This window comes from Patella vulgata, chromosome 5 (assembly GCF_932274485.2).
Source record: "Patella vulgata chromosome 5, xgPatVulg1.2, whole genome shotgun sequence".
Lineage (NCBI taxonomy): Eukaryota > Metazoa > Mollusca > Gastropoda > Patellidae > Patella > Patella vulgata.
The window spans coordinates 76,776,061-76,803,860 of NC_065883.2; the positions used below are offsets into that span (position 1 = coordinate 76,776,061).

At 38.1% G+C, this 27,800-nt stretch overlaps 1 protein-coding gene across 1 annotated transcript; it reads left to right on the forward strand.

Moving 5' to 3' along the window:
- Positions 1-27,668, forward strand: LOC130012923 (cubilin-like). The gene is made up of 17 exons (XM_056101076.1): positions 1-127; positions 3,500-3,629; positions 11,023-11,073; positions 12,525-12,650; positions 13,973-14,092; positions 16,453-16,512; positions 19,556-19,594; positions 19,951-20,052; positions 20,822-20,925; positions 21,614-21,743; positions 22,231-22,399; positions 23,378-23,509; positions 23,947-24,042; positions 24,968-25,101; positions 26,536-26,722; positions 27,091-27,206; positions 27,420-27,668. The coding sequence occupies exons 1-17, from the start codon at positions 18-20 to the stop codon at positions 27,666-27,668; spliced, it is 2,055 nt and encodes a 684-aa protein (XP_055957051.1). The 5' UTR covers positions 1-17.
- Positions 27,669-27,800: the final 132 nt, after the last annotated feature.

A 27,800-nucleotide genomic window follows, 5' to 3' on the forward strand; every position in this document is an offset into this window, starting at 1 on the left:
GGCGTCAAACCATAGAGATGGGGTCGACACGCTGGAAGACTCCTTGCCTTTACCTTTTTATATTATTTTCTATATTTTCACCAACATCACAAAATTCACGACAAAAACGAGAAATCATACCGGATCAGTAAGTATAACATTTTTTCTTCCCTGTGAATTTTAATTTAATTTTTATTTACAAAAAGAATGATATGCAATGGAAACTTACATTTTAAACAAACGTTTTATGAATATCGCCTGAATTTGTTCGGAATCATAGACATTTAACATCCCAATTTGCATTCTTGTAGAAAATAGAAATCGTTCAGTTATATACCTTGATTTGAAATGAAATGAAATGAAATGGGGTTTAAGGTCCTACTGTTCTGCCCCTATGCTGGGCTAATGAAGACGTGCATACGCCATACAGTGTGCTATGAGGAAAATTTTGCCTGGACGGCGGCACAACGGCCTACTTTTATATCGCATTCCAACTGTCAAGGGATCTTTTACGTGCACGTACCTTGATTTGAGAATATACTACTGGTTTTAAGAATATACTACATGTACTTAGAGGCGAAATTATATTTTCAAGGAAGTGAAATGGCTAGACTGTTTATATTATTATAATAAATACTTTTTTTTTATTTTATCTTAAATTAAGTAGTACATTTTTAGAATATTTTAAATCATACTTTAAATTTTTAAATTATATTTTAAATTATATTTTAAATTGTATTTTAAATTGTATTTTAAATTATATTTTAAATTATATTTTAAACTGTATTTTAAATTGTATTTTGAATTATCAAGTTTTATTTTAAATTATAAAGTTATATTTTAAATGATAAAGTTATATTTTCCAAATTGTTCTAAAATTAAAATTATTCTACGTTTTTAAATTATATTCCAAATTTCTAAATTATATTTAAAATGGCAATATCTGTGGAAGACATAGGGACGATTTCAGGATGGTTATTAATTTTATTTCATCAGAAGACAACTCCAAATATTTATATTAGTCAGCGTGCGTTAATCTCAACCATTTGCGGTCATTTCTTTCATTGATTGAATGAATTTTGCACTGTTGCTGAAAACAAACCATGTCATTTTAGGAGAAACATTTAGTAAATTGTATTTCAAAAACTCACTTGCGTGCATAGGAACTAAACTGGACGACCCAGAGAAAAACCTACGAGGTTAGGCAGGTGACGCTACTCCTTGTCACGTACAAACATGGGATCGAACCCACACCACTTGAGTAAATGGTGTAAATATTAATCACTCCAATAAAATACCGTGTATAATACATATCTAATATCAGACCACATGTCAAATATTGAATCTCATGGTCATATTATACGAAATCACAACCACTTTTTAAAAAATCAAAAAAAAAAAAAAAATCATAAAATCTACTGCTACTAAAAATATTAATTATTATTTAATTTTTTAACTAATGCTTCCCTTTCGAATTTCCACCACTAACTTTATGCCCCTGGGTTCCGTGGGAATTCTCAAGGGCCCGACAATACTATTGTCTACTCGTTCGGGTGTGTCGGAAGATCGGGGTCTCGTATAGTATAATTCGATGGAAAGTAGCCGACCGAATTTCTCCCATAGCACGGCTTGGCCCCAAAATCCGAGGTCCCAGATACACGTAAAGATTCCCTGACAGTTGGAATTCGATATAGCCGTATCGCCGCTGCCAGGGCAAAATGTCTCTCACAGCACACTGTATGGCCTACTCTTATATCGAATTCCAACTGCCAAGGGATCTTTTACTTACATATCAATGTATACACGGGACCTCCGATTTTCGTCCCATCCGAACGACTAGATAGCTGTCCTTGTTAGGCCCCCCGTCCTGCACCACTGACAAGAGGAAACCACGTCCGAAAATCTGAATGAACATTCTCGGCCAATGCAGGGATCGAACACCCGACCTCAAGGCTAGCGAGCCAGCGTCTTACCCACTTCGACACCGTAGCACCCTCTAGCCGTAAGCGTCTACTGTAGTGTATATGATATGAAAGATCTAATGTATCTACCGTATTTTACACCTAATGAGGGTGTTCGTGACTATGTTTAATATATGGTATATTATATATGCATGTTGTTGACCTATAATACCTTGGGTATATCTATTTAGGTACATAATTTATGCTAATATCTTTACTTACTAGTTTTATTAACCGGTTTCTATATAAGTCGTAATCTACGCCTCTTCACTTGTTTAAGAAATTAAATGAAATGGGGTTTAACGTCCTACTGGGTTAATAAAGATTTATCTTCAATACCCCTCCCACCCCTACCCCCATACCCTTCCTCCCCTCAAGTTGAATATAATGATGGCCAGATGTCATGTATACAAGTGAAATGGGGTTTAACGTCTTACTGTTCTGCTCCGACTGGGTTAATAAAGACGGGCATCCGCCATGCAGCGTGCTATGAGGGGAATTTTGCCCAGACAGCGGCGCTACGGCCTACTCTTATATCGAATTCCAACTGCCAAGGGTTCTTTTACGTGCACGCCAATGTGTACACGAGACCTCGGTTTTTCGTCCCATCTGAACGACTAGACAGCTGTCCTTGTCAGCCCCCCCCCCCGTCCTGCATCACCGAGAAGGGGAAACCACGCCGAAAAATCTGGATGAACTTTCTCAGCCAATGCAGTGATCGAACACCCGACCTCCAGGCTAGCGAGCCAGCGTCTTACCCACTTAGCCACGTGATCACTGACAAAGAGAACCACGCCGGAAAATCTGGATGAACTTTCTCGGCCAATGCAGGGATCGAACACCCGACCTCCAGGCTAGCGAGCCAGCGTCTTACCCGCTTAGCCACCGTGACCCCCTTCAAGTGGTCTAACGCATGTAGATCATAAAGTTTGTCATTGAGTCAAGTGGCGTGGTTTCAATCCCAAACTGATACGTGACAATAAGTAGGTACGTCTTCCCAACCCTTATTGCTATTTACGTGACAAGAAGTACGATCGCCTGTCCAACCTCGTGGGGTTTTCCGGGTCCTCCGGCTTCCTCCCACTGCTAAAAACCCCTTACGCGCAAGTGAATTATTAAAATAAAATTAAACCATATGTTAGACCGGAAATGACCTAGCCTGTGTCGAGTGGACGTTAAACCACACCCACCCCCCCTCTCTCTCTCTCCCTCTTAATTTCGTTTTATATCGAGCGTGTTACACGGTTCACGTTTATTCGAAATGGTCTAGAAATCTAAATGACGAAATGTCTTCTGTTTAACCAGAGAGAGCGATGGGGTTTAACATCCACTCGACACAAACTAGGTCATTTTAGGACTTACATATGGTTCAATTTTATTTCAACAATTTGCTCGCGTGTTGGGTCTTTAGCAGGCGACCCTACTCCTTGTCACGTATAAGCAGGGATTCGAAACCACTTGAATCATTGACATTTAACCATTTGCCCCACCCCTACCCCCTCTGTATAAGCAACCTACTTCATCATTACCATGGTAACACTCAAATAATTTATTTCCAGACCCCGGATTATAACCCAGAACGGCCATCTTGTCTTTCAAACTGGCACCAACCATGACATCACATTTAAATCTATAAATGGCGGCAAAATAAAATTTGGTGACAGTGACGTCACAAACCTTGCTGACGCGGTAAGTATGTTTCTAGTTTTTATGTGTATCAGAAAAGAAATGCGAGAGAGAGAAACGGGGTTTAACGTCCGCTCGTCACAAACTAGGTCATTTCGGGACTAGCACACGGTTCAAATGTATTTTAATATGCTATTAGCAGTGGGAGGAAATCGGAGGACCCGGATAAAACCCACAAGGTTGGACAGTCGACCCTACTCCTTGTCACTACAACCGGGGAATCGAAACCACGCCAGTTGACCCAATGACAGACCTTATGATACAACGCACACGCGCTAACCATTCGGCCATCCACCCCCTAGAAATGAAATGAAATGAATTGAGATACCGTTCAGCAACAACTGGGCTAGTGTTGAAGTGGCGTGGACGGACAAACGCCACACAGTGTGCTATGAGCGGAATTTCGCCTGGACAGCGGCACTACGACCCACTCTTAGGCCAAATTCAAACTGCCAAGGGTTATTTTACGTGCACGCCAATATATACACAGAACCTCAGTTGATCGTCCCATCTGAATAACCAGAAATCAGTTTGGTGGACGGCATCCCCCTAACCCCAACCCTAACCCTATTCATCTGGTACTATCACCATTAATCAGACCAGATGAAGACCCGTACAGGGGCCTGTTTCACAAAATTTTAATTAAGATAAAATCCAAATTTTAGTAATTTGATTGGATAATATTAGGTTGATTTTAGTGCTTAGCCAATCAAAATTGAAGTATCTACTCAAATTTGGATTTTTACTTTAGTTAAGATTTCGAGAAACAGGGCCCTGAGCGATAAAATCTTAAAATCGAAAACAAACTGAACGATTTCAATGAATTAACTGATAGAATGTTCGCTGATAATTCTATACACAACGGGACTTTAGAAATCAAATCGGTTTAAAATATAAAGGTCCATTTATACTGAGCGCCAACACGACCACTAACGCGGTGACCGCATTTGATTGCTTAACTGATATTCCAGTGAAATCGTATATACTGATGGCGAACGCCAACGCGGCCGAATTTTTGTTCGCGCGGTAAACCGCAAAGATTGCCACCAGAGCAAATTTTCGGGAAAAGTTCCATCCACCCAATACTAAGCAATCATGCGATTGGGTGAAATCAATCTATATCATATTTATGTAATCGCGAAATGACCCAGTTGTGTGGAATAGACGATAAATAGGGAATCTCCTACGAGTCTTTTTTGTCATCGTTTTTTTTATTTTACTTTACTGACGTGTGTTGATATTAAAATAAAAAAAACCAAAAAAAACCCCAAAAAAACCCCAAACGAGTAGATTTTATTTATCACACAACCATTTCTTACGCGCACAAATAAATAAATATAATTCTTTGCTATAGGTTTAATGTTAGTGAACCTTATTATATAATGGCGTAGTAATACATCATTTTTTGACAGCAAGAAACACGTTGCAAAGTCCTATATATTGACCTGATATTTCCTTTATTAAGGTTATGGGGAGTATTGTAATTGTTTATGGTCATTGAGAACTTTTCCCCATCAATATTACTGGATCCAAAAAGTAGTTCCTTTTTAATAAAAAAGTAGTTCCTTTTAAATGGACCAATAAAATTCATTTTAAGCTAAGAGATATCTACTGTAGAATGTGTTATTGGGTTATAAACCTCAATCTCTTTCATATCCTTTAGCCCCAAAATGACCTAGTTTGTGTCAGGGGGACGTTACATCTCTCTCTCTCTCTCTCTCTCTCTCTCTCTCTCTCTCTCTATCTCTCATATCCCACGTTATTCAAGTATAATGTGCTGTGTGATGACAAGGTTATCGACCTCCTCGTCATGGCTTGCACTGTACCGAAGACAAAACTCAGCTTAAATTACGACGTTACGAAATCGAGCCGCTTGTCCTGGGTTGTACTGTACCGAGACAAAATTACGCCGTTCTGAACTTTGTTTAAACATAGTGTTGTTAAAGATGAAAGTTATTTAGATGTAGAATAAGATCAGATTACCATGACCATGGTATTTGTTTATCACTGATATATCTATATATTAATTACAGTCTAGGGGCGGTATGTATCTCTTGGTTAACGTTATCTTTAGTTAAAGGCCTACTCTTAAACATACATTATGCAAGGGCTAAACCTGCCTATTGCAAATCTTTCTTTAGGCTTCAGATGCTATAGAAATGATTGATTATACCTTTATTTACACGACAAGCACAAAATCAACTCTGTAGTCCCACGGATGGCTTGGTTACAGTTTGGATTTAAACAGTCGTCCATTTATGGCGGACCTAGCTAACGTTTACCGTTAGTCGCGATGTCACTACTGGAGACTGGTGATGAAAGGCCTGCCACGCGAGGCTACCATAGCCATTGAGCATGTTACTTGATAATCGAAAACAAAGTCATTTGACTGAAAGTTTCAACATTTTATTTTATTATCATCTATTTTTGAATTAGTATAGCAAGAATGGCCAACTCTTTTATAAAACTATTAAATAATGTATCTTTAAACGAATTTAACCGCCTGTTTGTTTTATTTCTGAATAAACGTCAAATATTGGATTCACTCCTCCATATTTAACATTTATTCTGGCTTGTTGGGTGTGAAGATACAATAAAATATTGTCTAAGTAAGAAATTTCAACGAAAAAAAATTGTAGAAACAACTTATTGAAAATCTGCCTCAAGTGGTTTTGTTCAACTGGGAAATATATTATTACTTGCTTACGTCACGATTGAGTTGAGATAATCCAATCTAATTAAAACACAGATCCTATTTCGTGTCGTGTTTTATGGTTCAAAATTTTGTTTTACTTGTCTTTACTACACCAGGATCTGGAAGAGTTGTTATATAACCTGCGTTCTGGATGATATGAAGGATTGGCCAATGACGCGGTCTGTTACGGTGAGATTTTGGCGCAAAGTGTAAAGAACTGTGGGTAACCCACTAGAAACATCCTCGCTGGTTGGTTAATCGAATGTCTGACTTCATAGGGCCAAAAGCCGCTTGTATGACCTCTGTCGCGATCTTCCTCTACAACCGGTCAGATCTTCATGTAGTAGAGGCCATCGAAAGTATAAAAAAAAGAAAACGAAACGAAACATAGATCTGTAGTTTAAACAGATTGGAAATAATTGGGCGGCTTTAAAGGGACAATAACACTCTTGCTGGCTTGAAAGCTCCGGAAAATAAATAATATCTCTATCTAAGTACTAGATGTTTAAGTGTCCTACCTGTTGTGTAAATTATCCATTACATCCTATTTTACTTGTCCAGAGGGTCCGAAAATATTTTTAAATCAAAGTTTCATTTGAAAAGGTTTACGTTAGACGTTTCAAACCATTATGTTGAATTTTTCAAAATTTTTAAATAAGGTGTGTTAAGATGAAATTTGTATCATCAATTAATTGAAATATCGTTTCAAACCATTATGTTGAATTTTTCAAAATTTTTAAATAAGGTGTTTTAAGATGAAATTTTATCATCAATTAATTGAAATATCGTTTCAAACCATTATGTTGAATTTTTCAAATTTTTGAAATTAGGTGTGTTAATATGAAATTTGTATCATCAATTAATTGAAATATTGTAAAATAGTACAATTTGTTGACCAGAATAAAGATTGGGACATATTATTCAGTTACAACAAGAGTGGTATTGACCCTTTAAATACTGGCTCCGAGTTCACAAAATATTCTCAGACTTAATTTACGAATTTACTCAAAATTGTTCGCCTTAAGCCATTTATAAAACTTTTGTTGTTTTAATGTATCAAATATTCTCAGACTTAAGTTAAGAATTTACTCAAAATTGTTCGCCTTAAGCCATTTATAAAACTTTTGTTGTTTTAATGTATCAAATATTCTCAGACTTAAGTTAAGAATTTACTCAAAATTGTTCGCCTTAAGCCATTTATAAAACTTTTGTTGTTTTAATGTATCAAATATTCTCAGACTTAAGTTAAGAATTTACATAAAATTATTCGCCAAATTTTAACTAAATTATATAGAGGATATTTGTCGTTTTAGAGTGAATAACATATTTTATTTCATCAAGAAGCAAGAACACTTATATAATATAAACGTTTTCTTGCTTAGAGATGAAATAAAATATGTTATTCACGACAAAACGACAAATGTTCTATTTATTTTATGATTTTACAATCATTTTAGGTAAAAACAACTAGCCAGTGGAATAACACTTTTATTTCACTGATAAAACGCGGTATTCCACTACTGATCATAAAATAAAGCCATTTATAAAACTTTTGTTGTTTTAATGTATCAAATGAGCATAGTTTTATGTTTCTGGATCAAAGATATTTCTCATAAACAGTGATTGAAAGTTGCGTAAATTCTTAACTTAAGTCTGAGAATGCTTTGGGAACTCGGGGCCTGATCTCTCAGCTAGAAAGTCCTTAGTTTGAATTCCGACGTGGATTTCTCAAGCCAGGAGTAGGACTGATATTTCAATTATTGCCTTGTCGTTCGAATGGTACGAAAAATCTAGATTCACCCGTATATACACGTTGGTGTAAAATCAAAGAGTCGGGCAAAACAATTTTTTTGGGGCGATCATCAATTTTTTTTTTTTTTTTAAATGAAGTGACCGAAACCCATGAGTTTTACTGGCAATTGGATGGAGTGATGCAATGATTCAGTATATCTAGTTCGCAAACTGCAGTTCTAGAAAATAGGCTCCGCTAGATACTTGCCGTTATTTTTCGAGCTCTTACTACGGTTAGTTTGTAGCAAAGTTATATTGGTCTAGTCCCCCCCAAAATAATAGCCCAGTTACATATTATACGTCGCTATCTAAATTTTTTTGCGCGCGCTCGATTCCATTATTTCATCATTCTTCTACTCCTCTGTGGTTCTATACTATGTCATCACTATCATATTCACAGTTATCTCGAGTTTCTGTTCCATTTATCATCCTCTATTTCACAAGAATGTGCTCCCATCAATGAACTAAAATGCCAGGAAATTGATTAAAACTTTCAGGCCCAGTCCCCAAAAATTAAAAGGTTAATTACATATAATACGTTGCTGTCTGATTCTTTTTCAAACTACGGACGGCGATCGATTCCACCTGGCACCATCTGTGGTCTTATACTATCTCATCACTATCTGTCGACTCTCACAAAACAGGCAGATCTCGAGATACTGAGCCATTTCTGATCCTCTTGTTCATAAGAAAAAGAATTTGCTCCCAGTTATAACCTCTAATGCCAGGAAATTGACTCCAATTTTCAAAATTTTCTGTTCTTCAAGAACGTTTTTTTTTTTGGGTCGGGGGAGGCGGTAAGTTTGGCTGCCAAAAAAACACAAAAAACTTTCAAAGGCTGTAAATGTGTCTATGGTAAAGGCACATACCGTACCGGTTTGAGGAATTCAGACCAATCTAGCAACGGCTGGATGTTGTAAAACTTGCAGTCGTTGCTTCCGGAGTATGATAGGCAATACGCCTTATGTTCTACCGGAATGTTCAGTGTTACAACCAGTATTTTGTTGACATTCATTGTGGGGTTGGTGTATAAATGGCGCCCTAAATCTGGCCCCCGCCCCGCAAAGTCACAGCTTGTAGACCCGCTTCGTTTTCGCCGCAGGATTTTTCGGGCTTAAAAGATACAGCACCCCCCCCCCCCAGGAAGAAAAGCCGACCCGTATGCCTATGCTTCCATTCCCCCATTGCACACATAACATTAGAAATGAAAATTACCAGACGCTTGTCCCAAAGTATCGTGTTGACGGCTGGCGCCCGACGGGACACTGCCATTTAATTTGGAGATGTATTCTTCATCGCGCCTCGGGTTTTTAAATTTTGTTGTTTTGGGTTTTTTTACATAAAAAAAAGTGTAAAGTCAGAAATTAGCATGTGAATTAAACAGGTCACCTGTAATATGGTTTAACGTAATAGTTACCTCCCTTTATTATCTCTGACGAGTACGGACGGTGTAGAAGTTATCCTCAAGTGTTTTTGTTTTATTCAATTTTCATAATTTTTGGCAGCGGATTTGTTTACGTTACCTGTTGTCGCTGTCTTTTCCCTTCCGCTTCCACTGTGTTTAGTTGTGATTGAACTGTTGCATAGAACTGAAGTCAACGATCCAATTTTATTGTTCAGCAAGGGGAGACAACTAACAAGAGTAAGACAACTGTTGCAGACCCTTCATTTTTATAGTTCCTTTGTTTACGTTACCTGTTGTCGCTGTCTTTTCTCTTCCACTTCCACTGTGTTTAGTTGTGATTGGACTGTTGCATAGAACTAAAGTCAGCGATCCCCAAAAAATTATTGCCCATCAAGGGGAGACAACTGACAATATAAGACCACTAATTCCGAGTGGACAAGGCTAGGGTAGGGCTGTTTGTCGTGTATTTTGTACACGGTGAACAGTCCATATGCTGATTACACCATTTTGCCTATATCGTTTTTTTTTAGGAATTTTGTCTAATGGTTTGGATTGTTCGTACTTGGTTTTATTTTATTAGAAGTACTGAATATTTTATATTCACTAAACCATCCAATAAATTCTAAAACTGAATTATAGTGTGATCGCAAAATTCTTTTGATCCCAAACTGATTGCAGGATCTGTCCGCCATTATATTCGCCTGTCCAACCTCGAAGGTTTTCTCCGGGTCCTCCGGTTTCCCCCCACTGTTAAAGACCCCTATGCGCAAGCGAATTATTGAAATAAAATTGAACCATATGTTAGTCCCTGTCTCTCTCTCCCCGCCATTATTTTTCCAATTGATCCCTAATCTTGTTGTTCAATGAATAGTACTCACATGGTATTTTACATAGCCTAGTATACCAATCTCCATACTCCTCGCAGTGTTTTGTTTGATTAGACCTAATTCTACTTAACACTGTTGTAAAGGAAGCAAATTTCTGTTCCAAGTTATGACTGGTCGATAGTCCGATTAACAACCAATAGCTAACTGCGTAACAATATCATTACGCTTTAAACAGAGTTCCAAATTGGACCAAATATGTTTACATAACGTTACACCATGACTCACGATTTATTATGCCCAATTAATTAGTGCATAGTAGAATATTGCAGAAAAATTAATTGCGTGACAAACGAGGCTATCAAAAAGAATAGCATGTAAACAATACTGTTCGAAGACGAACAATACTTTCACCGCTTTTAATACTTTAAATCACTGTCCAATGTTTTAGGGAAGGTCCCAGATTAAACGAAGGGCTATCATGTTGCTGGGATAGATTTGATTGAACGAGAAGAATTGACACACTCCCTCAAAAGCGCAAGTATCAGAAGTCAATCCAGCAATGGCCAGGGGGGGATGTCTCTGACCATTGCTTCAGGAATATGAGATTCCTTGGAGCCCTAATCTCAGACTATATGATGATTTACCGTATTTGACCCCTTTTTTTTTTATCTGTTTCAGGTGACTAAAAATAAAAATGACATTGATCAGTTAAAGAATGCTCCCACACATGTAAGTATTTATACAACTGGTTAAAGTCAATAATTATTATTTCACATTTCGTTTCTCTTAGGTGAGAGGGGAAAAATGTTAATTGAATACTTTTCGTCCAGGTGAAATATTATACACCCCCTCCCCTCCTTTTGTAAAGATGCAAAATATGTTGTAGGTGAACTACCTTACCTACCATAATAAAAGAACGGTATGTGAACCACCTCCTTGCATCCACCTTGGGGATAAGTGAGAGAGACGCAATGGCAAAAAATCACGCGGTTTCAATGCGGTTTTCAACATTATAATCATAATCATATTGCTTAACCAGTGTCAAACATATACCGTGGGTCCAATATGCTACAAATCCACTCTAGCAATTCCACACAGCCAGATATTAACCCCCCCACCCCCCACCTGCCCAAACCCTGCACACACATACATATATATATTGTTTTTTGGGGGCCCGGATGGGGTCTTGTTCCTGGGTCACCACGCCCCTGCAGCATTTGGTATTTTTTAAATATTTATTCAAATCCTGACATTCCATAGTTCAACCAATCTGATTAAAATACAGATCTATATTTCGTTTCGTTTTTTTTAATTATTTCGATGGCCTACACTACATGAAGATATGACCAGTTGTACTGAGAGGTCTGGTCAGGGGTCATACGAGCGGTGTTTGACCCTATGACGTCAGAAATTGATTAATCAATCAGCGTTGACGTTTCTAGGGGTTTACCCACAGTTCCATGCACCGTACGCCAAGATCTCGCCATAACAGACCGTTTCATTGGCTAATTCCTCATATCAACTAGAGCGCCTTGTATATATCAACTCTTCCAGATCCTAATATTGTGAAAACAAGCAAAACAAAATTTTTACCTATAAAAAACGAATCGAAATATGATCTGTGTTTTAATCAGACTGTAGTTTAATCTACATTAGTTTGATAGTAATAAGCAGAGAGGTAGAAAACCCTCACGGAGTTCACAAAGCAATCTCAGACTTAAAGTAGCTAAGTCTCTAACTCAATATCATCCAAAATTTTCGACATTGAAACATGATATTACATTTTTGTTTGCCTTGCGACCCATTTGTGTCAATTTCTAGGTCCCAAATATTAGCGACTTAGCTCCTTTAAGTTAAGAATTTACTCAAAATTATTCGCCTTTTATTTGAACTAAAATATAGCCCTTTATAAAACATTTGTTGTTTTAATGTGTCAAATACGTCAATAAGAAACTATGTGCAAACTTTTTTGTTTCTAGATCAAAGATATTTCTCATAAACAGTGATTGAAATTTGAGTAAATTCTTTACTTAAGTCTGAGAATGCTTTGGGAACTCGGGGCCAGAGTTTAAATTGTGTAGTACACAGGTAGAGGGAGAGAGGTATGAACAAAATATGGATCTAATTTGGGATGATGTCAATTCATCTTACAGTGTATATAACAAATTAATTTATTTTAGATTCCTGACAATGTCGGACAGCGTTTAACAGAATTAACTAATAGACTGGATAATCTGCAACCAACTGGAACTGTTGCTACTCAATTAACCAGTCTTAGAAATGATCTGACTACATATCAAAATGCAGTAAGTTTCTCTTTCGTATCTCTGATAAATTAAACCCAAGATAAAAACCTTTGTATTTTATTTGGGGGCCGCGATTGTCTAGTGTTTTGGGACCCTTGACTAGATTCTCTATGGCTTATCAGCGTTCTCCGAGAGGAATCCAGGGGAATATTCAGATCTGGGCCCTGTTTCTCGAAATCTTAACTAAAGGTAAAATCCAAGTTTTAGTAGATACTTCAATTTTGATTGGTTAAGCACTAAAATCAATCTAATATTATCCAATCAAATTACTAAAATTTGGATTTTATATTAGTTAAAATTTCGTGAAACAGGCCCCTGGTTCCCAATTTTCTGTGGTAGCATACAAGGGGTTGACCAAAAGAATATATTCCTTTATTGTATGAATTGATCCAAAAATCTAGTTCCACCCAACATATATATTTGTCGACCCAGCATATTTGTTTAGTCCAGATTTTGGGTCTTTTCTTTTACTAGTAAATGTTTAATCAGCGACCCTTTCTCAGGAGGCATGAAATGTCTAGGTTATCATTAAAAGATTTTTACTGTCACAGGATCGCTTTAGCCTGCATGGCTAAGCTCTTCTTCAAATGTCATCTAAACACATTATTCTGACATTGTGCCAAACAAAAAATGGCTTACATTCAGGTTCCTTTACAGTAAGTCATTGCTAGGCAACTATTGCAGCGACACAGCCCTTGATATTTTAGGTTTAGCTCTTCTTAGAATTTCATCTGTATTTTTTCTTTGACAAAATAAAAAATATGCGACAAACCTTGTTGACTGCTTGAACGACTTGGCTGCTGTGGGCTTATATTTCGTTGCCTGACAACCTATCTCTATTTGTTATTGACATTACCCCATTCTAGTCATGTGTTCAGTTTTCCTTACATTGCTCCATGACTACTCGACAAACAACAGCTCTTTGTTTACTATAATCAAAGCCCAGCTTAACTGGAGCGGGGCCCTGGGCCTGATTAGAATTGCGGGGCCCCTAACGCGACAAAAAGATTTTTTCATATCCTTTTGAATAGCACGCATGTGTAACACACAATTAAGCTGGGCTTTGACTGTAATGAATAAAATAAAGCCTGAATAAATAATATACATGTACCCCACTCGATCTAATTTGTCAATAAATGAAATAAAGTTTTCATTTTTCTCCAGGTACCAACGACCATTAACACAAGATTATCAGCTGTTCAATAATATATCCCAGCTGATCTAATTAATCTTTTTTCTCCAGGTACCAACGACCGTTAACACGAGATTATCAGCTGTTCAATAATATATCCCACCTGATCTAATTAATCTTTTTTCTCCAGGTACCAACGACCGTTAACACAAGATTATCAGCTGTTGAGAATAGTCTGAATCTACCAACAGGTGCCATTAAATCACAACTTAATACAATAACTAGCAGAATCTCAGCAGTAGAAAGACGGGTAGGTTTCATATAAACCCTTCTCCACCCGCAGAATCTCAGCGGTAGAAACACGCGTAGGTTTCATATAAACCCATCTCCACCCCAGAATCCCAGCAGTAAAAAAGACGGGTAGGTTTCATATACAACCCAAAAATCTCAGCATTAGAAACACAGGTAGGTTTCATATACCCCCCCCCCCCTCCACCCCCAGAATCTCAGCAGTAAAAAGTGCGGGTAGGTTTTATACAAACCCCTCTCTACCCCCAGAATCCCAGCAGTAAAAACACTGGTAGGTTTCATTTAAACCTCTCTCCACCCCTAGAATCTCAGCAGTAGAAACACGGGTATAGACGCTTAGCAATGGGAGGAAAGCGGGGAACCCGGAGAAAACCCACAAGATTGGACAGGCGTCCCTACTCCTTGTCCCGTACAAGCCGGGAATAGAAACCACGCCACTTAACTCTATTCTATTAAAATTGTACTGCTATATTTATATTTAAACTTTCTCCCTTTGTATACAAATTTCCTTATATAGACCCTCTTTGGATTCAGATTGCACCACTTTATAATCCAAATTGGCCCCTTACATTCAGAGTGTCCCCATTGTATACAAACTGCCTCATTTGTATTCAGATTGCCCCTATCTTTCTTAAACCGTGAACCCCGCCCTGTTATATTAAAAAAAACCTTTGGTTTCCGATTGACCGCCTTCATATTATTATGTTGAAAGAGATCCGTTTGGATTCAGATTTCCTCAGTTTATATCCAAACCTCTTTATATTCAAATTGTTCCTCTTTACATTCAAATTGTACCTCTTTAAATTCAAATTGTCCCTCTTTATATTCAAATTGTACCATGTTATATTCAAATTGTACCATTTTATATTCAAATTGTCCCTTTTTATTCAAATTGTTCCTCTTTATATTCAAATTGTACCTCTTTATATTCAAATTGTTCCTCTTTATTCAAATGAATTTTCTTCATATTCAGAATGTCTGCTCGTTATTTTCAATTCGCCCCGCCCCTCCCCCGGGCCCACATCATGTGACACGCCCCTTTTATATTATGATCTATATATGCATGTTGCATGTGACTGCATGTTATTTCAGGTGACGACCTTAGAGGGGTCAACAACACCAACAGCTTTACAGACAGAGGTAGGTTTTATTCTGGTTCAAGTTAGTAGAATATTCACTTATTATTCTCTCTAGAATCATACTGTCAACCTGACAATACAGTCATTAAATCAGGTGGCTAGGTGGTTAAGACGTTGGCTTGCTAGCCTGGAGGTCGGGTGTTCGATCCCTGCATTGGCCGACAGCTGTCTAGTCCTTCGGATGAGACGAAAAACCGAGGTCCCGTGTATACATTGGAATGCACGTAAAAGATCTCATGGCAGTTGGAATCTGATATTAGAGTAGGCGATCGTGCCGCTGCCCGGGCAAAATTTTCCTCATAGCACACTGTATGGCGTATGCCCGTCTTCATTAGCCCAGTATAGGAGCAGAACAGTAGGGCGTTAAACTCCATTTCATTTCATTTCATATTAAATCAACATTTCGTGGGTAAGACGCTGACTCGCTAGCCAGGAGGTCAGATGATCGATCCGTGCATTGGCCGAGAAAGTGCATCCAGATTTTCCGGCGTGGTTTTTCCTTGTCAGTGATGCAGGACAGAGGGCCTGACAAGGACATCTGTCTAGTCATTCGGACGATCCAAAAAACCGAGGTCCCGTGTACACATTGGCATGCACATAAAAGATCCCTTGACAGTTGAAATTCGATATAAGAGTAGGTCGTAGTGCGGCTGTCAGGGCAAAATTTCCCTCATAGTACACTGTAAGACATATGCCCGTCTTCATTAGCCCAGTTTGGAGCAAAACAGTAGGACGTTAAACTCCATTTCATTTCATTTCTCTCTGTGAAATAAAATAAATCGAAATTTCTGCACCACGAAGCCTGGTATACTCCAGACGTTGTGGTATGAGGGTTATGTTGCCTGGCAACCAGCGTTTCTGCCTACGATTCACTGAATTTCAACTAACAACGCATACTTTGGTTTTCGCCCCACCTGATGAACTAGACGCTGTTCCCTGCTGTTCTGTCGAATCCCATAAAAAGTAGACGGGAACACGGCTGTGTAAACAAAAAAAAGGATGTTAAACCTATTTCATTTCATATCAAATTATAAAGAAAATCACGAAAAATGCCTCAATGCACCAAAAGTTATTTTGAAAATTATCAGTAGCTAACCTGTGAGTTGATTTCAGTATGATTTTATGTTATGTTCAATAAGTGAATATTGTATTAAAATTGAACCAAAAACTGTGAATTTAATCTATAATTATCAAAATCTGTTTGAATTTTTATATTCACCAGACTCGAAGGAGAGGACCAGGGAGATCATCATCGAGAATAATACGCAGATTAACATCTCGGGTAAAATTCATGATAATGCACATGCATGTCCATAGATTAGATATTGTATGCATGTAGATGGTTATTGTCAATAGAAGCTAATATTGTAATGCCAGTAAACTCTTGTGATGGCCCTTAGATTAGATATTCTGTGCATGTACCGGTAGATGTTTATTGTCAATGCCAGTAAACTTTGTGACGCGAGCTTATCTTTCCTTCTTTTATTCCATGTTGCATTTTGTTCACGTAACACTGTTGTTGTTAATTATAAAAAAACAGCCACATCCACTGTTGTTGTTAATTATGAAAAACAGCTACATCCACTGTTGTTGTTAATTATGAAAAACAGCTACATCCACTGTTGTTGTTAATTATGAAAAACAGCTACATCCACTGTTGTTGTTATTTATGAAAAACAGCTACATCCACCGTTTGTTAAATAGAGAATCTACTACGAGTCTTTTTTGATATCAAAAAATATCAACGAGGCTCTGCCGAGTTTTTTTTTACTTTATCAACGAGTGTTGATATTTTTTGATATAAAAAAAGACGAGTAGGAGATTTTATTTATCACCCTACCCTTTCTTACAGGCACAAATAAATAAATATAATTCTTTGCTGTAGATTTCACTTTTACTGAACCTGTTTACATTACGGCGTAATGATACATCATTTTTTGACAGCAATTCAACCATTGCAAAGTCCTTTATATTGACCCAGTATTTCCATCAAGGTCAATTAAAAGGAATAGGTCATTTTTAATAAAGAAAAGATTTACTTTTAATAAGAAATGAAGTCTTCTTTGAAAATAAAAAAAAGTAGTTCCTTTTCAACTGACCAATCAAATTCATGTAAAGCGATATCTCCTAAGGAGGTATCGAAGTAAATTATGAAAATTATCACACAAGCGATATCTACTGTAGAATGTATTATTGGGTGATAAAGTATTGTTATGAAAACAACCACGTCTTTGCACAATCTGATTAAAACACAGATCCTATTTCGTTTCATTTTAATAGTTCAAAATTTCGTTTTACTTGTCTTTACTACACTAGGATGATGTAGGATCTGGAAGAGTTGTTATATTAATAGCATTTTGGTTGAAATGAGGGATAAGCCAATGAAACGGTCTGTTACGGCGACTTCTTGGCGTGCCATGCAAGGAACTGTGGGTAAACCACTGGAAACATCAACGCCGATTGATTAATCAATGTCTGACTTCATAGGGTCAAAAGCCGCTCGTACGACCCCTGACACGACCTTCAAGTACAACTGGTCAGATCTTCATGTAGTGTAGGCCATCGAAAGGATAACTAAACTATTTACAATATAAATACGCCTTATCTTTAGGTTATCTAATGAAATGCATGATTTTATTTGTCAGCACTTTGTGAATGTTATAGGTTTTAAACCAACGAGATTTATCGTCGACCATTTTTAACAATCTGATTAAAACACAGATCCTGTTTTGTTTCGTTTTTTTATAGTACAAAATTTTGTTTAACTTGTCGTCACTACTCGAGGATCTGGAAGAATTGTTATATATTACCGGTGTTTTGGTTGTTGAAGTGAGGGATTAGCCAATAAAACCATCTGTTACGGCGAGTTCTTGGCATGCCATTGCACAGAACTGTATGTAAACCACTAGAAACGTCAATTCCTGACGTCATAGGGTCAAAAGCCGCTCATACGACACCGTGACACGACCTTCCAGTCCAACTTGTCAGATCTTCATGTAGGCCATCGAAAGGACAAAAAAAAAAAAACAAAACAAAATATAGATCTGTATTTTAATCAAATTGTTATTTTTATGTGGACGTATATTGTCGTCGCCCCTGTCCGTCCGTCCGTCCGTTCGTCCGTCCACAATTGTTTGTGAACAGTCTACAGGTCTTAATTTTTATCCGATTTCAATGAAACTTGAAATAGAGGTTTATCACCCTAAGATCGGACCGTAACTTCATGGATTATGGCACCTGACTGTACGAAAAATCATGTTTTTAGCTTGTGAACACTGTAGAGGTCACAATTTGGTTTAAACTTGAAATGTATGCTTATAAACCACAGATCTTGGTTCCTTTCGATATTCGTGCATATCGGAACGTTACTTCCTGAATTGTGGCCCCTGATTGTACGAAAAATCGCGTTTTTAGCTTGTGGACCCTATAGAGGTCATAATTTTTATCCGATTTAAAAAAACGTATTATTATATCACCGTTACACACTAAGAGCGACTGAGTTCGAATTTCATGAAAATCGGCCCAAAACTGACAGACAAAATGGCCGCTGTTCGTTCTCAAATAGCGTAAAAATATGGTATATCAAGGTTGTGGACCCTATAGAGGTCACAATTTCTATCCGATTTTGTTGAAACTTGAAATGTAAGTTTATAACCCAAAGATCTCGGTTCCTTTTGATATTTGCGCATATTGGACCGTAACTTCCTGAATTATGCCCCCTGATTGTTCGAAAAATCGCGTTTTTAGCTTGTGGACCCTATAGAGGTCATAATTTTTATCCGATTTAAAAAAAACCTATTATTATATCACCGTTAAACCCTAAGGACGGCTGAGTTCGGATTTCGTGCAAATCGGCCCAAAACTGACAGACAAAATGGCCGCCCCTCGTTCTCAAATTGCGTAAAAATATGGTATATATCATGGTTGTGGACCCTATAGAGGTTACAATTTTGATCCGATTTTGTTGAAACTTGAAATGTAAGTTTATAACCCAAAGATCTCGATTACTTTCGATATTCGCGCATATCGAATTGTAATTTCCTGAAGTATTGCCCTTGATTGTAGGAAAAATCACTTTCGTTTTAGGTTGTTTTCTATCCATCTCTCCTGCCTGGCAGCCGCTGGTTAACTGATATATTGACGTACTAGTCTTTTAAAGTAAGCCATATTGACATGGTTGTATATGTTAAAGTCGGCCATATTGACAAGGTTATATATTAAAGTTGGCCATTTTGACATGGCAGAGTATTAGAGTCGGCCATATTGGCATGGTTGTATATTTTGATGGACATAAAGAACAATTTTTGTATGTTTTTTATTTTCAGGTTAACACTTTAAGAACTACTGTTAACCAACTACAAGCGGTAAGAATTTTACACCATTTTATAAACCAATATTTCATGTTGACTTTTCCTTCATTCCTTGTGATATTGAGAGAGAGAGAGAGATATGCAGAGATGCAGTTTAACGTCCATTCGACACAGACTAGCTCATTTTGGGCCAAACACATAGTTCAATTTTATTTCAATAATTCGCCTGCGCGAAGGGGTCTTCATTCAGCAGTGGGAGACTCTACAGGAATCGAAACCACACCATTTGACTCAATGACAGACCTTATCAAACACCGCGCACGTGTTAACTATTCGGCCATCCAACCCCCCTTATTTTAAAATATTGTGGAACCTGCCTTCCTAAAACGTAAAGCCATTTTATATTTCAGTTATTAACCAATAATGAATGTAATAGTAACCCGTGTCGTAATGGAGGTACATGCCTGGATCTGTTTAATGGTTTTATTTGTAAATGTCCCAACGCTTGGCAGGTAATCTTTTTTTTTTTTATTTCCTAAATATTCTTGATGATAACAAGATTTTAGTATATAAATAAAGCACAATTTGAGGTCAGAAAGAATTCACGTCATCTTGGAATTATTATGCCATATTAAAACTCAAAGTCCATCAATCGATCTGCAGTTGTCCAAGGAACAAGAATGCCAAGTTTACTTGGGCTATTTTTTAAAGCGCGTGGACCCTAATAAAAAGAAGAAGAACAATTGATGAGGAGCGCTTTGGTCCTAGTTCCTGTTAATGTCTTGGACCCTAGTTCCTGTTACAAAAAATAGAGGTTAGGTAATGTCTTGGATGTTAAGGAGATGGTTGTTTGACATCAGTATATAAGTTAATTGGTGTTAATGGGAGTTTAAAATGGGTGTTCTATATTTTAGGGTAATACCTGTGAAACAGATGTTAATGGGTGTTCTATATTTTAGGGTAATACCTGTGAAAAGATGTTAATGTGTGTTCTATATTTTAGTGTGTTCTGTATTTTAGGGTAATACATGTGAAACAGATGTTAATGAATGTTCTATATTTTAATGGGTGTTCTATATTTTAGGGTAATGTTCGTGACACAGATTTTAATGGGTGTTCTATATTTTAGGGTAATAACTGTGAAACAGATGTAAATGAGTGTTCTGTATTTTAGGGTAATAGGTGTGAAACAGATGTCAATGAGTGTTCTATATTTTAGGGTAATAGGTGTGAAAGAGATGTCAATGGGTGTTCTATATTTTAGCGTGTTCTATATTTTAGGGTAATAACTGTGAAACAGATGTTAACGAGTGTTCTATTTATGCGGGAACAGATATGGGATGTCAGAACGGTGCAACTTGTACAAATACCCCTGGAAGTTTCAGGTAGGTTTGATTATAATACACAGTAGAAACTATGGTAACTGAAAGCGACGAGAAAAAACTTATAAACAGTATTTATCATGGTAACCATGGTAACTGAAAGCGACAAGAAAAAACTTATAAATAGTAGAGATCATGGTAACTACTGACAACAATACTAAAGGGTTAACTGGGGGTTAACTGTCTGTCTCTCTCTGTCTCTCTTTATGACCCTCTTTTGAATCCAGTTGAATTAAACATGGGTCGTTTTCTACCAATCATTTTGGGGATTAGTTTTCTTAATTAAAGGGGGGGTTGGATGGCTGAATGGTTAGCGTGCGCGCGCTGTATCATAAAGTCTGTCATTGAGTCGACTGGCGTGGTTTCGAATCCCCGGTTGTACGTGGCAAGGAGTAGGGTCACCTGTCCAACCTCGTGGGTTTTCTCCGGGTCCTCCGGTTTCCTTCCACTGCTAAAGATCTCTACGCGCAAGCGAATTATGTAAATAAAATTAAACCATATGTTAGTCCCGAAATGACCTAGTTTGTGTCGAGTGGACGTTAAACCCCATTTCTCTCTCTCTCTCTCTTAATTAAAGCTGAAATAACTTTTAGCACATGTCAGGGAAAAATTAGATGTTGTCCAAGAAATGCAACAAACAGCTGTTTTAAGGTAAATATTGTAGAGATATTTGATGTTTATATTTTTTTAGTTGTCATTGTGCCGCTAACTGGCATGGAATACGCTGTACGGAGTCTCACGATGATTGTACGGGAGCCTCACAGTCAGAACTATGTGGACATGGAACTTGTGTTAATGTTGCAAGGGTTCTGTCCAATCAGGTTTGTGCTTTATTTTAAAATAAAATTATCAAGTAAAGATGACCTGCGATAGATTCAAATGTGTTCTGACATTCATAGTCTATGCTGAGTGGATGTTAAACCCCATTTCACTCCTTCAAGCCCCCTGTCCTGCCTAATCTCACAGAACTCTGGTTTCCTCCCATTTCTTAACACCCCCATGTTTGACATAAAAATATACTTTCTTAGTCTCAATATTATGTAGTTGTGTTGAGAGCGGAATTTACACATCATATATCTCATAGAGCCTATGTATAATATATTATGTTAATCTCAATATGTTATAGTTGTGTTGACCCTATTGATCTGTCTTTAACCTCAAAATGTTCTAGTTGTGCTGCGAGACTGGATATTACACCCTGTCTTTAATCTCAATATGTGTTAGTTGTGTTGAGACTGGATGTTAAACCCTATTGTCTAGTTGTGTTGAGACTGGATGTTAAACCCTGGATGTTTATTTGTCTTTCAGCCTAAATATAAATGTATCTGTGACGATGGTTGGACGAAGAGTACGTCATCTCCTGCTTGTACTGTGGATATTGATGAATGTTCAGGTCAGGCTGCATCATGTTCACGAGATCCTCCAGTACAGTGTATAAATATCCCTGGTAGTTTTCGTTGTGGTGTATGTCCTACAGGTAAGTTCTTATAAATTATTATCACCTGTCATACATCTCATATTACCTGTATTGTACATGCACTCAATAAGGGTTAGTGTTCAGGTGAGGTTATGATTGTAAATGAAATGAGGTTTAACGTCCTACTCTTCTGCATATGCCATGCAGTGTGCTATGAGGGAGGTTTTTCCCCGACAGCAGCGCTACTGCCTACTGTTATACCGAATTGCAACTGTCAAGGGTTCTTTTACATGTACATCAATGTGTACACGGTGATACACAATTGGAGATTATTTAGGAAAATGTCAATGAACACCTTTCAAACATGAAAAAGATCGAAACATCCCTATCATATTATGATCCACAGGTGGTCGACCTTGTCACTGGTTTGACACGACCAACGGCCACGTGTCTTGTAAACATCCTTATCATATTATGACCCACAGATGGTCGACATTGGCACTAACAGCTTGACACGACCAACGTTCATGATGAAGTCATTAGTTACTATCGCTGGTCTGGGTTATGTAATGCCCTTTGTCTTGTAAGCAATCTGTACTGAACGTTTAATCTGGTATGATGTAATATAGCCAGCTGCATAATCTCCTCGATCATCCTTTGTCTAGAGAGGTATTATAAGCAGATATCTGAAGTGATAGAACGTTGGTTATGACCGGAAAGCGGCCATGTAAGTTAGTTGGGAGTTGGAGTAGGTTTTCTCGTGCGTTTTCTCTGGGTCCTCCGATTTACTCCCACGGCTAAAGACGCCTACGCGCATTCAAATTATTGAAATAAAATTAAATCATATGTTAGTCCCGAAATGACCTTGTCTGTGTGGAGTGGACATTAAACCCCATCTCTGTCATGTATACCATTGGCGTGCACATTAAAGATCCCCTGGCAGTTGGAATTTGAAGAGATGATGGAATGCTGCTGACAGGGCAAAATTCTCTCATAATATCTGGACATTGTTAATAACACTTTAAAATATATTACCAGGTTATACGGGAAATGGTTTTACGTGTCAGGATATCAACGAATGTTTGACTGGTAATGGCGGCTGTTCACAAGCTCCTCGAGTCGAATGTATTAATACACGAGGTTCTAGAAGATGTGGTGCCTGTCCATCAGGTTAGTAGAGTCTGGTTGTTCTAGTCCTTCAGGTAATTACTGTCTGGTTGTTCTAGTCCTCCAGGTTAGTACAGTACATTCTGGTTTGTTCAAAGGGCGGTTGGATGGGAGTAGGGGGCTAGGTGACCAAATGCTTTAACAGGTCCACATTACATGAAGATCATAAGGTCTGTCATTGATTCAAGGTTTTGAATCCCCTGCCCCACTAGTACATGACAAGAAATAAGGTGGTCGGTCCTACCTGGTGGGTTTTCTCCCATCTCTCTCTCTCTCTCTCTCTCTCTCATCCTGGTTGTTCCTGTCTTAATGAAATAGTGAATAACATTAGTAAGTCCTAGTTTCACTTTCCTAAATAACCTAACCAGACCTAGTTTCAAATACAGTTGACTAAAAGAACATAATAGTTAAGTATTTATGTATTTTCTGTGTATTTACAGGTTACCAAGGTAACGGAGTTACATGTAACTGGGTTGGAGTTTGTAACGTAAATAATGGTGGATGTTACAGTCAAGCCACGTGTCGAGAATCTCCAGGTAAAATAAATTTAATCCTGATTCTGTAAAAAATACTACACGAACCTCTGTAACAGAATCTCAGAAACCAGGATGGCGAGGGTTCGATTCCAGTGTTGGTTGAGAAAGTACCCCCGGATTTTCCAGTTTGGTTTCCCCTTGTTAGTGGCTTAGGACAGGTTTCCCTCTGTCTAGATATTGTTCCATCTAGATATTGATCTGTCTAGATGCTGATCTGTTACATTCTGTCTAGATATTGACCTGTCTGATATTGTTCTGTCTAGAAAGCGATCTGTCTAGATATTGATCTGTTATACTCTGTCTAGATATTGGTCTGTTATACTCTGTCTAGATATTGTTTCATCTAGACATTGAACTGTCTAGATATTGATCTGTTATACTCTGTTTAAATATTGTTTCATCTAGACATTGATCTGTCTAGATATCGATCTGTTATATTCTGTCTGATATTGACCTGTCTGATATTGTTCTGTCTAGATATTGACCTGTCTGATATTGTTCTGTCTAGATATTGACCTGTCTAAATATTGATCTGTCTAGATATTTATCTGTTATGATTGATTTCTATATTGTTTTGAGGTCTGGTGTTCGATCCCTGCATTCGCGGAGAAAGTACATCCAGATTTTCCGGCGTGGTTTCCCCTTGTCAGTGATGCAGGACGGAGGAGGGCCTGACAAGAACAGCTGTCTAGTCATTCGGATGGGACGAAAAACCGAGGTTTGGCGTGCACGTAAAAGATCCATTGGCAGTTGGAATTCGATACAAGAGTAGGCCGTACTGCAGCTGTCCGGGCAAAATTTCCCTCATAGCACACTGTATGGCGTATGCCCGTCTTCATTAGCCCAGTTTAGGAGCAGAACAGTGGGACGTTAAACCCCATAACATTTCATTTCATTTCATTTCTATATTTTTTATATATAACAGGTATAGCAGGTAGAACGTGTACGTGCCCAGCAGGGTATGCTGGTAATGGTGTAGGTAATACGGGCTGTATCAGACAAACACCAACAGTTGGACCATGTGCTACCAATCCATGTCAACATGGCGGAGCCTGTCAGGTTTGTTTTCACTCTGATATCCAGACAACCCCCAATCCGATTAAAATACAGATTCGTATTTTTATACTTTTGATGGCCTCTACTACATGAAGATCTGACCTGTTTTAGTGGAAGGTCGTGTCAGAGGTCATCCGACCGGTTTTTGACACTATGACATCAGACATTTGATCAACCAATCAGCGTTGATGTTTCTAGTGGGTTATCCACAGTTCCGTGCACCTCACGCCAAAAATTCGCCGTAACAGACCGTTCCATTGGCTAACCCACCAGAATGTGGGTTATATAAAACTTTTCCAGACAAGTAAAACGAAATTTTGAACTATAAAAAAAAAAAAAACCGAAATAGGATCTGTGTTTTAATCAGATTAGAGAACCTTGGTTTTAATATACATGTATATTGTTTTAACGTTATTTGGAAATTGAACTGGATATACACATTAGTTAAGTTAGGTCTCGTGCATGTTAATTAGTGGCAAGGAAATGAAATGAAATGAAATGGGGTTTAACGTCCTACTGTTCTGCTCTTATACTGGGCGGGCTAATGAAGACGGGCATACGCCATACAGTGTGCTATGAGGGAAATTTTGCCCGGGCAGCGGCACTATCGCCTACTCTTATATCGAATTCCAACTGCCAAGGGTTCTTTTACGTGCATTCCAATATATACACGGGACCTTAGTTTTTCGTCTCATCCGAAGGACTAGACAGCTGTCCTTGTCAGGCCCTCGGTCCTGCATCACTGACAAGGGGGAACCACGCCGGAAAATCTGGATGAACTTTCTCGGCCAATGCAGGGATCGAACACCTGACCTCCAGGCTAGCGAGTCAGCGTCTTACCCACTTAGCCACGTGATCCCCAGTGGCAAGGAAAGTATCCCAATGAATTTCTCACGGTTGGTGCAGAAAAGTAGGACGTTTTAACTCCATTTTAAAAAAAACCATTTCATTTCATTTCTGTTTGTCTTCTCTCGTTTTAACTGTAGTTGTCTGTCAAAGTGTCTAGTCCTTCAGATGGGACCAAATACTGAGGTCCCATGTACATTGTTGGCGTGCACGTACCGGAACCGTTGGCTGTTTGAATTTGAAGAAGAGTAGGCGAAATGCCGCTGTCCAGAAAAAATCTAACTCAAAACAAACTCTGCATGGCATATGAAATTCGATCGTGTGTCTGTTAGTTCAGTCATTTATATAGAAGGATAACTCGTGTTTGTCATGTTTGGCGTCACTTCCCATTTCTTCACGTGCTTGTTACACATCTCCCGTAGCAATAATCTCTATGTTAAAATTATATTTGGAATGTAATTAACGAGCTCTACCTCATATGTAATAATGACTGACACTAATATTGTCCTTTAGTTCCATTTCTCTTGTCTCTGTATTATATAATTGCCTGGCACTGTTTAATTCCATTCGTATTCTCTCGGTATTATTTAGTTGTCTGGCACTGCGTATATCTGTATATGTAATGCTGGATATACTGGACGGAACTGTGAATCCGACGTGAATGAATGTTTAAGTAATCCATGTCAGAATGGTGGAACATGTGTCAACAGTCTCGGTAGTTTCAGCTGCCAGTGTTCATCAGATTATACTGGACCTACCTGTCAACAAACACAGCAGAGTAAGTTCCCTTTATATCTCTGATTATACCAGACATACTTAGAGAATCAGCGTCGCAGAGTGGTATTACACATAAATTTTAAGGGTTAGGTGGCCGAGTGGTATAATGCATGCGCTTAATAGGGTTAGTTGACCAAGGAGCTGCATGACAGAGTAGTATAATACACGGGGAATCAGCTGATTGAGTGGTATAAAGCATGCACTTTAGAGGCATCACCGATTGAGAGGTATGACACACAATTCCCTCATAGCACAATGCGTGACTACCCGTATCAGTTGGGGAAGAAAACCAAACGAGATCTGAACAATGAAGCATGTTCTGTCTGGTGTATGATACCTGTCATGATTTATACGTGTTGATATTTACAGGTTGTGGTGGAACATTACGTGGAGAGACTGGATCATTGAGCTATCCACGAACAACAGGTGCAAATTATCCTCATGCGGTTTCTTGCGCCTGGGTTATAGAGACTACAGCTGGAAAGGTAACTATTATTATCAAGTAACTGAACCGTTAATTACCCAATTAGACTGTACAAGAGAAGATTGAATGTGAGCTCGTGTACAGTGCTGGGTAGGCATTCAAGATTGTCTTGTTACTTTGATCAAACTGGAAATGTTCGAGAATACTAAGATTATAAATCATTATTACAGTCAAACATTTCTCTTAAATTTAACCTTGTCTCTTTTTTAATAAGGTGCTGACCTTGACCTTTACTCGGTTTGACCTTGAAGCTCATCAGAGCTGTAGCTATGACTACCTGCAGATACATGATGGCGGTTCTGCTTCAACTCATATGATTGGTAAATATTGTGGTACAGCTCTGCCCAATGGTGGTTCTTTAAACAGTACACATAATCAACTCTATCTTTGGTTTTATTCTGATGCTTCCGTGGCTGGAAACGGCTTCACCGTTAGCTGGACGTCTGGCGATCCCAGTGAGTAAAAGATTTTTATATTTTGTTCTTTTTGTCCGTTTGTCCTCCAATCTGATTAAAACATAGATTCCATTTCGTTTCGTTTTTTTAAAGTTCAAAATTAGGACCTGGAAGAGTTGTTATATTGGAATTAAACCATG

What these genes read in the sequence shown, in the direction of transcription:
- LOC130012923 (XM_056101076.1), top strand. Translation starts at nt 18, where the DNA reads ATGGGGTCGACACGCTGGAAGACTCCTTGCCTTTACCTTTTTATATTA. An exon ending in TACGCAGATTAACATCTCGG is followed by an intron (nt 16,513 to 19,555) that starts GTAAAATTCATG and finishes TTTTATTTTCAG; the next exon opens with GTTAACACTTTAAGAACTAC. An exon ending in ATGTGGTGCCTGTCCATCAG is followed by an intron (nt 23,510 to 23,946) that starts GTTAGTAGAGTC and finishes GTGTATTTACAG; the next exon opens with GTTACCAAGGTAACGGAGTT.